General features: G+C 46.4%; 1 protein-coding gene across 1 annotated transcript; it reads right to left on the reverse strand.

Annotated features, from left to right (window-relative positions):
• Nucleotides 1-11485: 11485 nt before the first annotated feature.
• On the reverse strand, nucleotides 11486-12106 carry LOC143830377 (uncharacterized). The gene has a single exon (XM_077322865.1). It carries the CDS (start codon nucleotides 12104-12106, stop codon nucleotides 11486-11488), a length of 621 nt encoding a protein of 206 aa, XP_077178980.1.
• Nucleotides 12107-12817: the final 711 nt, after the last annotated feature.

Below are 12817 nucleotides of genomic sequence, written 5' to 3' on the forward strand. Positions count from 1 at the left end.
AGTCTGTAGACCATAGCTAAAAGGTCCATAGCCGAGCCCTCCAGACCCAAAGCCAACTCTTGGGGTGGAGGCAACAGATGAGACAGCAAACTGTGGACCGAAGTAGCCAGTCATGGTTTGATGGAGGTGAACCTGAAACGAAATATCAAGAGCCAGGAGTTGTGATTATTTTAATGTTATTTTAATGTTTATTATTTTTAGCCGCTTTGTAAGCCGCTTTGAGCCTCCTTCGGGTAGGAAAAAGTGGCATATAAGAACCAACTCTTCTTCTTCTTCTTCTTCTTCTTCTTCTTCTTCTTCTTCTTCTTCTTCTTCTTCTTATGTTTCCATCCTTCTGGATGCCCTTTAGTCTTTGGGTTTATGTATGTTAATTTTAAATCTCAATGAAATCCTACAGTTGTATTTTCTTATTCATTGCTACTTTTCTCCTGAAGGACAGAAACTTTGAGAGCTTGGGGTCATGTTTAAGAGTGGCAGACCGTAATCTGGAGAACCAGGTTTGATTTCCCACTCCTTCCCATGCAGACAGTGGGTGACCTTGGGTCTGTCCCAGTACTCAACATGCTCTCCTAGAGGTATTCTGCATGGAGCCATATAAAACAGTTTAAAAAACAACCAGTTTAGACTGCTTTATTATATTACAATCGTTGTTCTGCAATGAATATAGTCCGTTGAAAAACGACATTGTAATGCACTCTGCATGAAACAATTCATAGCCCTGCCCCCTGTAGTTTTGCTGCTTTGTTCTCTAATGCAGTCACTAATCTGCATAACAAAATATCTTCTCTGCATGGCTAATAGAGCGTTTGAGGCAGGCAGGAGAGAAATGAATCGGTGAAAAGCCTCTTTCAGAAACAACGCTTAAAAGATGCTTAAAGCATCGAAGAGGCAGTTCACCATGCAGAGCAAAATCAGTTTTGGGGAGTAAATTCACTCTCCTGTGCAGAGATCAGAAAAGCATCGATGTATTTAGTGAGTTTTCATCAGCTTATCCATCATGCAGAAGAGGCCCTAGCCTCATCTAGACAGGATGTATGCCTGTTGCTGGGTGCAAAAAGATATGGAATTAAAAGCTGCTCTGAAATTCATTTGGGTAGTGAAAAGTAGAATACAAAATCAGCTCTTCTCTCTTCTACCCTGCTATAATATGGATTTCATCTTTCTGCTAGTTGGGACCAGTCCTGAGGATCACTGGTGCTCCTTGATTTGGAATTGGACAGAAGTCTGCTTCCCCAGCTCATGGGACCAACAGGAGCCCAACAATTCTTGGAGATCTGAGGACGGGGCCTTGTGAGGTTTTCCTTTGGAAAGGAGAGGAGTCTCAGTGGAATAGAATACCATACAGTCCACCCTCCAAAAATGTCCATTCCTCCAAGGGAGCTGATCTCCATAGTCTGGAATTCAGCAGTAATTCACAGAATCACAGAGTTGGAAGGGGCCATGCAGGCCATCTAGTCCAACCCCCTGCTCAACGCAGGATCAGCCCTAAGCATCCTAAAGCACCCAAGAAAAGTGTGTATCCAACCTTTGCTTGAAGACTGCCAGTAAGGCTTAGCCTGGCTTTGAAACTCTGATTCACAGTATCTAGCCCAGAAATTTCCAATCAGGGATCCCTGGCTTTCCCCCTATGTCCTGCCTGAATGGACTCAGGCACAAGCTATTCCTGGCACTGCTGTGAAAGCAGGGATCCAAACTGTTTCACTGACTTTGTGGTTTCTTTCTTTCATGGTTCCTGTGCCTTGGAAATCTCCTGCCTTAAACTCCCTCCTTTTTCTCCCACTAAATCCTCCTCAGGTATGGCAAGGAAGTGTGGTTAGATGACATCAATTCAATGTTTGAACGAGGCCGATCTAGCCAGAGATGTGTAAAATCCGAGCCAGAGGATTGTTTTCCTACCCATTTATACCATCTTCCAAAAGGATGACAGGTACCTGTGAACCATCAACACCCAATCTTCAAGACATTTGGGAGTAATGAAGGGCCATCCTTGCTACCTCAAAGAATTTGTCCACCAAAGGAAGACTGATTGCTGAACAAAGATTAAGACTCAGTATTGTTCCTTCCAACATTCATCTCCAACCTCATGACCTTCTTCTCCAACCACATCATCCCAGAAGCCCACAAAGATGGGCTTGTTGAATCACTCCAACCTGAGTCAAAAGACTATGCCTATGCTTCAAAACCTGAAAAAAATTCTGCTCCTCAGAAATCCTTCCTCCTCTTACACTCTTTGTCTGCCTTTGGAGCCTCATCCCCAGGAACCTTCTCCCACCCTCGTGTCTTCAAGCCATGCTATGTCCTTCTGCTACCCGCCTCTGCTCTTTCCTCTTCCGGACTGCTGAGCTGCAATTCTCCCCATCTCTCACTCATCTCTCCTTCCCCAACAAGGGACATGATTCCATCCTTCTGGGTGATTGGCATTCCTAGAATACATCCTTCCCACACATGAAGAATGACATCCTGGCTAGTGGATTGTTTCCTGTCAAATATATATTATCATCCCAAATGGTGGCTGGTGCCTATGTGCCACCAAAATCCAAAAGTCAATCTTCAAGAAATATCAGAGTAATCCTGAAGGGCTACCCGAATTACCCTACTAAATGTTTCCACCAAAAGAAGAGTTCCACCTTTCTTCTCCAACCACATGGTGTCATGGTCCAACCACATGCTCCGAGAAGCCCTCAAGGATGGGTTTGTTGAATCCCACACTTATGCTTCAGAACCTGGAGAACTACAGCCCTCTTCAGAAATCCTTCCTCTTCCTACTCGACTGTGATTCAGTCTGCCTCATCTCCAGGAACCTTCTCCCACCCTCCTGTCTTCAAGCCGTCCTATGTCCTTCTCCTACCCCCCTCTACTCATTCCTCTTCTGGACTGCTGAGCTGCAATGCTCCCCATCTCTCGTTCTCCTCTCCTTCCCCAACAAGCCTTCACGAAGATTCTCTCACCAAAGAGCCAAAGTCAAGAGAAGGAAGGCGAACCAGGTGAAGCTCTTGGAAGATTGCGGCCCACGCAGCCTTTTTATACCATCTAGTCTGTGCCCGCGGCTGGCCTTTCAACACGTTCGCATCCACCCCTTTGTGCCAGAGGCCCTCATTTGCAAGAGACCAGGTGTACAACACAAATTGTTTTAATAAATGAGAAATGTTTACCAAAAGACGTTAAATGGCTGTCCAGACAAAGGTTTTTACGATTTCAAGCACTTTGATCTTGTTTTCCTTCTTCGGCAAAATATCTGGCTTGTTTGTTCTTTCTCGGCGGTCATAGGAATGGAAGTCCTGATGGTTGCTTTTGTTTGCTTCCGAATAGCAGAATGAAGTATGTTTCTTCCCCAAGATGTCATCGAATGGTTCCATGCTCTGTGATTTCCCCGTTTCCCAAGAGACAGTGAGCAATGGTTGTCTTTTTCTCTGTATTAGATTTTCTTTCTCCCCAATCCAGTAGGGATGTGCTCAGTGGTTCTCAACCTTCCTAATGCCGCGACCCTTTAATACAGTTTCTCATGTTGTGGTGACCTCCAACCATAAAATTATGCAAGGGTTCTTTCACAGAAATTAAACCGATACTGGCCAATGGAGTGAAGACCCATTGTTCATGACTGGGTTTCTCAGTTCAGTTCTGCCTCTTGTCCCACCATTCTGATCTCGTTCTTTTCCACTGCTCCGGACAGTTGATCGCTCTTTCTTGATCTACCCCGCAAGGCTGTGGTGAGGATGGTGCTCCCGCAGCCAAGTTGCTTGCCCTGCTGTGACCCCTGTGAAAGGGTCATTCGACCCCCAAAGGGGTCCCAACCCCCAGGTTAAGAATCACTAGCCTAGATGTTGGGTTTCGTCAATGTCATTGGATGACCTATCATCCAAGTTTGCAGACTATATGAGGGTAAGTCGAAAATTATTGCTTCAAGGTCATACATGCATGGATTTATTCCAAAGCAAATGTTTATTCCAAATGAACTATTTCTTAGGAGGACGCACGGCATTCACGGGGGTCTTATTATGAAGAAGGTTAAAGTAAATTTAAAAACTGCATTGTTGAGGAAAAGGTTAGCAAAGTTACACTGAGGAATATTTTCTTCCCATCATGGCAATGCCCCTACTCATTCTTTGAGGACAGCAAGTGATGAACTATGAGAATGTTGTTGGGAAACCTTACCCTATTCACCTGTCCTGATGTTTCCCCTTCATGCTTCTTCCCCCTATGCCCCTAAACCTCAAAGAACATTTAAAAGGAACACAAATTGAGTGCCTTGAGGATGTCAAAATTCTGGTATAGCTCAAAGAGTGCAGAATCCTTTGGGAAGGGTTAGTACAGCTGTTCCCAACCTGAAGGTCAAGAACCTTTTGGGGGTCAAAAGACCCTTTCACAGGGGGTGTGGCAGGGTGAGCAGCCCTTCTCTCCAAGGGGGTCCCAAAGTGGCCGACATCGCTCCTCTTCCATTTCATCTGCACAACAGCCTTGCGGGGTAGATCGAGATAGAGCGTTCGTCTGTCTGGAGCAATGGAAAAGAGCAAGATCAGCATGGTGGGGAAAGAGGCAGAACTGAACTGAGAAACTCCAGGAAAAAAAGCCAATTTATATACAATCATGAACAATGGATCTTCATGCCATTGGTCCATTTCAGTTTAATTTCTGTGAAAGAACACTTGCCTAATTTTCTGGCTGGGGTCACCACAACATGAGGAACTGTATTAAAGGGCTGCAGCGTTAGGAGGGTTGAGAACCACTGGGTTATAGAGAGAGGGGAACATGGTTTTCAGAAATGTCTGAAGGCTAGGACAAGGAACAATAGTTTCACATGCTGGTAGGTTTGATTCACACACGTTTCTATGATTTTGTAGCAATAATTTTGACTTACCCTCATATACTTTCTACGTACACCTGAATGGAGCCAGTGTGGTGTCATGGTTAAAAAAGGTCACACTAGGATCTGTAAAATCCAGGTTCAAATTCCCATTCAGTATCATGTCCATCTCATGGGAGGTTATGGTACCGCTGTATTCTACTCACTCACCTCCAATTATTAACCGAGAGGCTCCAAAAGAGAGTGCCCCCCATCCGCTCCAATTTATCCAATGGGACAACATCCAATGGAGAGATGGGAACATCCTCTTTTGGAGCCTCTAGGATTGGACCCCCTGGCCCAATCTTCTTGAAACCTGGAGGGGAATCAAGGAAGACCCTCCTGGAGCTACCCTGAAAGTTTGACGGGTGTAAGATAACTCCCCCACCATGTCCTGGGAAATTCGGGAAAGCAGAATTTCCCTTTACATTGTAATGTCCACTCCAAGGCAGCCACTTCAGCTCTCTTTGATGGTGGTGGTGGTGGGGTGATTCGGACCATCTCGAAGTGACATGTCACCAAGGCAGGCCAGGTTTGGCACCGAAGTGGCCACTTCCTGTCAAATCGCACATTCCTAGTTCAAATAGCTCCCTTTGGGCCTGGATTTTTAATTACCTGCAAAACAGCATACCCAATGCATGGTTTAAATTACTTTAATAAATGCCGCAAGGCAAGCACACAATTCAAACACTGACAGTTAGTAAAGTAAGTTGTAAAATCTCACTGGGAAGGTTGTGCACATTTGAGAGGATGTTAAATGTGGATTAAAAAAAATATGGAACTCAATAACCATTGAGAGAATCGTAGCCAGTGGTCAATTTGTTCTCAAGTTCTCAAGGTCTTCTACATCAGGGGTAGTCAACCTGTGGTCCTCCAGATGTTCATGGACTACAATTGTAGTCCATGTAGTCCATGAACTTCTGGAGGACCACAGGTTGACTACCCCTGATGTAGAAGACCTTGAGAACTTGAGAACAAATTGACCACTACAATTGTAGTCCATGAACATCTGGAGGGCCACAGGTTAACTACCCCTGTTCTACATGAAGCCCAAAGAAGATGACCAATGGTAAAGAGCACGGGGATCAAAATGGAACCTCTCAGCAGAAATACCAGGGATCTGAGCGGGTACACCAAGAGCCAGTCTGGTATAATCGTTAAAAGTGGTGGCATCTAACCTGGTGAAACAGGTTTGATTCCCCTCTCTTCAACGTGCATCCAGCTGAGTGCCCTTGGACAATCACAGTTGCTCAGAGGTGTGAGCCTGACCACACATGCATGATGCCGTAGAGAATGCAGCCAGTGATTTATTTTTAATCCATTTATTCTCTGTGAAAAATTAGATCAATTAAAATGGAATTGATCGAAAATGTCCATGTATCAAATGTAAGTCTCCTTCTCCATGGCTGCTCCAAAGTTTGGGTACGTGTCGGTAGCTTCTATGCAGGTATGAGAGCAAATGAGTCAGGGGCTTGGACTAGATGACCCTGGAGCTCTATGCTTCTATGGGGGATTTGGGTTCTGATCAGGAGAGGCATATTTGCAAGGACCAGCCATTCATTCCTGTATGGAGTTCTAATGAAAGTTCATTGAAATTAAAGGTGTACACTCTAGTGGCCCAACATAGGATTGCACTGTTAAGTGTCTAGCTTTTTTTTTTTTTAACAAACCTTGGAAATCAATTAAGGAACTCAGGAAATGCATTTGAAATTGCAACTCTTAACATTTGGTTGAGGTTGAGGTTGACCTGGGCCTAGTCTGCACACATAGGATAATACACTTTGAATGTGCTTTGGCAGCTGGATTTTCCTGTGCGGAACAGGAAAATCTACTACGAAAGTGCATTGAAAGTGCATTATCTGTTGTGTGCAGACTAGACCCTGGACCATCGCTTCCAATTGGCCCTCAGCCCCCCCCCCCCCATTATGACCGCCACTAATCTGCCTAACGCACTGGGTCCCAGTAAGAGTTGAGCTGCGGCTCCTTTGCAGTTCTATCATATTATTATTGCTGTTATCATGTTGGGGTTATTGTTGCTGTATTGTTATTGCTGTTGCTATAAATAAATAAATTAATTAATTAATAAATTAAAAGGAAGGAAGGAAGGAAGGAAGGAAGGAAGGAAGGAAGGAAGGAAGGAAGGAAGGAAGGAAGGAAGGAAGGAAGGAAGGAAGGAAGGAAGGAAGGAAGGAAGGAAGGAAGAATAAATAAGAACAGACGAGAAAGGGAGACTGAAGAAATGCAAGTTGTGACAATGCTAAAAGTAATGGAATACCCGGGACTCAACAAAGATGTGGTTTTCTTCTCTCGCTACGTATGCTAACCTCATTCAACGCTTCTGTCCATATTCCATGCAATCCCCTCTTCTTTTAATTTTATTTGTGATAACTAAAGCCTATTCTATGCAAAAATGCAATGAGCACCAGCAGCTGCCGGGAGTGAGAGAGGGGAGTGGGGGGAGCGACGTACCTGTGCGACTGGACGGGTATCGTGGCCTCGGAGGCTGCGGTCATGGAGGTTGGGTTGGCGATGGGATCGGTGGGGCATCCAAGGCAGCCAGCAAGCCTCTGGCCATGAGGCCTGCCAAGCAGCTAGAGCAGCGGTGGAGGCTTGCTGGGCACTGTGGATGCCATCCATCTCTTCTTCTTCTAAGGGGCACCAGTGAAAGTAGCATGTAGGGAAATAACATTATATGAACAGTAAAAAAATGGAGACAGAAGGAGCAGGGCGACAGAACTGGAGGAATCGGTTGCCATGTAATCTCCCCCTAAGCAGCGTCTCCAGTCTGATTTTCCCTTCACATATCTGAGGACATGGCTCTGGAAAGCTCCTCTGTAACCACTATTCCACAATTCCCAAAGGTCAGTCCTCTCCCACAATCAACGAACATTCCACACCACAGGTTCTTGACACCCATATCTCCACACCCATGCCCTCATTTGCCACCATGCCACCACAACCTCCCACACAACACACACAGTCAACCCCATGCCCTTACAGACTGGACAACCCCTCCCCTTCCTCTTCCCAATGCCAAGCTCTCTCTATCTTAATCACTGTCTTCCTTTCTATCTCCCTCTCTCTTTGCTTTCCCCCCCTCCCCTCCCCCACTAGTGCCCGCTCCCAACAACATATAATAATAATTTCAGACGTGGAGTTCATAATTAAAAGCCAAAATTGTGTGCATCCTCGTGTGACAATCAAAAGAATTAGCTTATCTGACCACTGATGAAGACCCTCTGGGTTGAACCGCATTTGGTTCATGGTCATAAAATGTACACATTTTTTCCTGAGAACTAAGGGAAGCTTGCCTGGTGTCAGTTGGGGGTGAAATTTCTGGGATATATTGATCAATGTAAAGGTAAAGATAAAGGTATCCCCTGTGCAAGCACCGAGTCATGTCTGACCCTTGGGGCGACGCCCTCCAGCGTTTTCATGGCAGACTCGATATGGGGTGGTTTGCCAGTGCCTTCCCCAGTCATTACCGTTTACCCCCCAGCAAGCTGGGTACTCATTTTACCGACCTCGGAAGGATGGAAGGCTGAGTCAACCTTGAGCCGGCTGCTGGGATTGAACTCCCAGCCTCATGGGCAGAGCTTCAGACTGCATGTCTGCTGCCTTATCACTCTGCGCCACAAGAGGCTCATTGGTCAATGTATTGCATGTCAAATGAGCCTCAGTAAATTGCTTTTGTTGCTAATGCCAAGGGTATTTGTTGAGAATGTCGATGGGGACCTGACAAGAACAGATGCTGGTGTAGATGGACTATTGGCCAAATCCAGCAAGGCTCTTCTTAAGTTTTTTTCAGAAGAATGCCTCAGCTTTTATTCCCCATTGGGTGAGACAGGATGCTGGACTACTTTGACTACTGGTCTGATCTAGCATGGCTGTTACGATGCTCTTATGAAGATCTCTGTGCCCTGTAGTTGGTCATCCAGAGGAGCTGGTTGGCCACTGTGTGAGGCAGGATGCTGGTCTAGCTGGACCACTGTTCTGTTCCAGTAGGACTCTTCTTAGGTTCTTATCAGAAGAAGGCCTCAGCCTTTATTCCCTATTGCTGGCCCTCCAGCAATAGGGAATAAGGAGGGGAACTGACTGCCACTGTGTGAGGGAGGATGATGAACTAGATGGATCTCTGGTCTGATCCAGAATGGCATGTGGGAGAGCAGGATATAAATAAAATGTATTTACATTATTATTATATTTATTATTAGTATGAAGGCCTCAGCCTCTCTGTACTATTGTTGGTCACCCAGAGGAACTGGTTGGCCATGTTATTGGTATTGGTATTGGTATTGGTATTTTATTGGTATTGGTATTGTTGTTGTTATTGGTGTTTTATTGGTATTGTTATTGTTATTGTTTAAATTTATTACTTGGCTCTCCCCGAAGGCTCGAGGTGAGTTACAATGTTAAACTCCCCTAATAAAAACCTCCATACACAATAAAACAAAATACAAAGATGTGGTGGTAAAAACAGTAACTAAGTACAACCCACCCCAAAACCGTACTGGAGGGGAGGGAGAAAGAGGGTGCTGTTGGCATTCGCTACTGCTACTCCGACCTCATAATGCCGCGAATACAACTTGGTTGGTCTTTAAGATGCTGCTGGACTCAAAGTTTGCTCTGCTTGCAATACAGGCCATTGGGGATTTACTAGCCCTGCCAACAGTCTGGCCTTCATTAGCAAGGGAAATCTGAGGCTATTGACAGGCTGATAACAACAATAAGTTTCAAGCTCCCCGGGAGGGTTCAGCCTTGAGGCAGGCCAACGAGCTTTCTGTCCTCTTGCATTAGGCAGCCTTTGGCAAAGCCCGCCTGCGAGCTAGAGCAATGTGTAGCCAGGGCAACCAGAGGTGGGCTTCCCCAGGCTTTTGGAAGGGAGAGTAACAAGGAGAGAGGAAACAACTTGGATAGAAGGGATAGAAAGGCAGCTACACAACCAACTAGCAGGAGAGCCAGACTGAAGTTCTGCAACACCTTCGGGACCAACACAATTTTCAGGGTATATGATTTGTGAGTCCGGACGCTGGACTAGAAGAAGAAGAAGAAGAAGAGTTGGTTCTTATATGCCGCTTTTCCCTATCCAAAGGAGGCTCAAAGCGGCTTACAGTTGCCTTCCCTTTCCTCTCCCCACAACAGACACCCTGTGAGGTGGGTGAGGCTGAGAGAGCGCTGATATCACTGCCCGGTCAGAACAGCTTTATCAGTGCCGTGGCGAGCCCAAGTTCACCCAGCTGGCTGCATGTGGGGGAGTGCAGAATCGAACCTGGCATGCCAGATTAGAAGTCCGCACTCCTAACCACTACACCAAACTGGCTCTCATATACCAAACTGACTAGATGGACCACCAGTCTGATCCAGCAGGGCTCTTCTGATGTTCCATATCCTATGTGATGTAAAAGAGCAGGATATAAATTAAAACTTTATTTATATTATTATTACGTTTTTTTATTATTTGAAGGCCTTTACCTCTCTGCCCTGTTGCTGGCCCTCCAGAGGAGCTGGTTGGCCACTGTGTGAGGCAGGAGTCTGGGCTAGATGGATCATGGTTCTGATCCAGCAGGGCTCTTCTTGGATTCTTTTTTAGGGAAAGCCTTGGCCATTATTCCCAATTGTTGACCATCCAGAAGAACTGATTGGCCACTGTTGTGAGAGAGGATGCTGGACTAGATGGACCACTGGTCTGATCCAGCATGGCTCTCTCTCTCTCTCTCTCTCTCTCTCTCTCTCTCTCTCTCTCTCTCTCTCTCTCACACACACACACACACACACACACACACACACACACAGCAGGAGCCATAGGGGGTAATCAGGGCTCCTTTGTAGAAGGGAAGCAAGGGTTGTTTGCAGTTTGGGGCTTGTTTGCAAGTTGTCTCTGTCTCTGTCTCTCTCTCTCGCACCAGGAGCCATAGCAGGTAATAAGGGGTCGTTTGCAGTTTGGCAGGGCTCTCTGTGTGTCTCTCTGAGGCATCTGAGAGCAATGTGACTAGTGTCCAGGGAAAGAGGGCAGGAGCTGGAGAGCCAGGACATTTTGGACAGCCAGGACACTCTCCACCCCCAGGGCTGTTTCACGAATATTAAGAAGAACAATGGATAAGGATGTTTCTTCCACTTTTATCTTGCCTTATTCTCAACATTGACAAGTGAAGAGAGAGGCATCGTGATGCTGCAGAAGCTTTATTGAAAACAACATGAAAATCACATAAATCGTTCAGTAAACAGTGTATAGGTAAGCAAGAATATTCATTTGGAAGCTTTCAAAGCAAAGGGGAAAAAGAGAGCGGAAGCTTAAATGCATACAAGCGCTGAGTACAGTTTCAAATTTGACTCCACGGGTTCAGCTTATTTGAACCAAGCCCTGGAAAATGCAGTGATGAACAGGTTACATCTGTGTTGAGTAGCAACTTAAAGACCAAGAAGATATGGGGAGGTATGAGTTTTTAAGCGTCAAAGCTCCCTTCTTGACATACCCAGGATAGCACAGTACGACAAAGGGCGTTTTCAATATAGGAAACTAATACCCTGAAAATCCTGTTGGTCTTTAAGTGGCTACGAGACTTGAATCTAGCTGTTCAACCACAGAACAACATGGCCTACCTGGTCGTTCCTGTTACCAATAGATTTTTGCCCAATTCAGAAGCGTCAACAGATGCTACTGCACTGCCCTAGCTGACTTTTTCCAAGATAGCCTCCCCTCTGGAGGCCATAACCCAATGCCCCTGAAAATCCACCTCTCATCCCCCCATAAAGGCCTCCTCCAAGACCCCCATAAAGTCCTCCTTCCATCCCAGAACCAGAGACCGCACACGGAGTGTGGCCCACAACCGAAACGGGTTGCCCACTCGCAGAGATGATGGGTCCAGGGATGGTCACAACAGCAGGGGGTGGCTGGATCACAACTTCAGCTCCTGGGATCTGGTTGATGGGTTGAGGGATGGTTCCAGACAGAGTCCCAAGCTGTCCTGAGGTTGCTCCTCCAGAAGACCATGCGCCATAACCAGAGCCAATGCTGGAACCGTAGCTGAGGCCTCCAGAACCGTAGCCGAATCCTCCACAGCCAATTCCTCCAGAACCGTAGCCAAATCCTCCACGACCAATTCCTCCAGAACCGTAGCCCAGTCCTCCACAGCCGATTCCTCCAGAACCAAGGCCTCCGCATCCATAACCCAGCCCTGAGCCTGAGCTGAGACCTGAGGATCCCAGCCCGACCACTGGGCTGGAAGTGTAAGACGGACCAGCACACACTGAGCCACAGTTAGCCATGCTTGGAAGGATGAGAGCGCGTCTGAAATGACATTGGGAAAACATAAAGGCACCAGTGACTGACTGAAGAGCCACAGTTTGGTCACCCCTATTCTAGGGAAAAGAGCCTCTTGTGGCGCAGTGTGGTAAGGCAGTGACATGCTGTCTGAAGCTTTCTGCCCATGAGGTTGGGAGTTCGACCCCAGCAGCCGGCTCAAGGTCGACTCAGCCTTCCATCCTTCCGAGGTCGGTAAAATGAGTCCCCAGCTTCCTTGCTGGGGGGTAAACGGTAATGACTGGGGAAGGCACTGGCAAACCACCCCGTATTGAGTCTGCCATGAAAACGCTAGAGGGCGTCACCCCAAGGGTCAGACATGACAGGGGATACCTTTACCTTTACCTATTCTAGGGAAACTGATCTCTGTAGTCTGGAGGACAGTAGTAAATCTAGTAGTAGTAGTAATTTATTTAAATGAGACCTTGGGGGGGGGGGACACAAATCCTTGCCCATAAAACTCGACTAAAATAGGACAATTCCAGTATAATAGGTACACATTTCCCATTTTACAGAAATAATTCAAAGGAAATTCTGTCTAAACATCCTAAAGAAGTTCCTGACAGTGAGAGTGGTTCCTCAGTGGAACTGGCTTCCTCGGTAGGTGGTGGGTTCTCCATCTTTTTAAACAGAGGCTGGAGAGCCATCTGACAGAGAGGCTGATTCTGTGAAGGTTC

This window comes from Paroedura picta, chromosome 1, assembly GCF_049243985.1.
Source record: "Paroedura picta isolate Pp20150507F chromosome 1, Ppicta_v3.0, whole genome shotgun sequence".
Lineage (NCBI taxonomy): Eukaryota > Metazoa > Chordata > Lepidosauria > Squamata > Gekkonidae > Paroedura > Paroedura picta.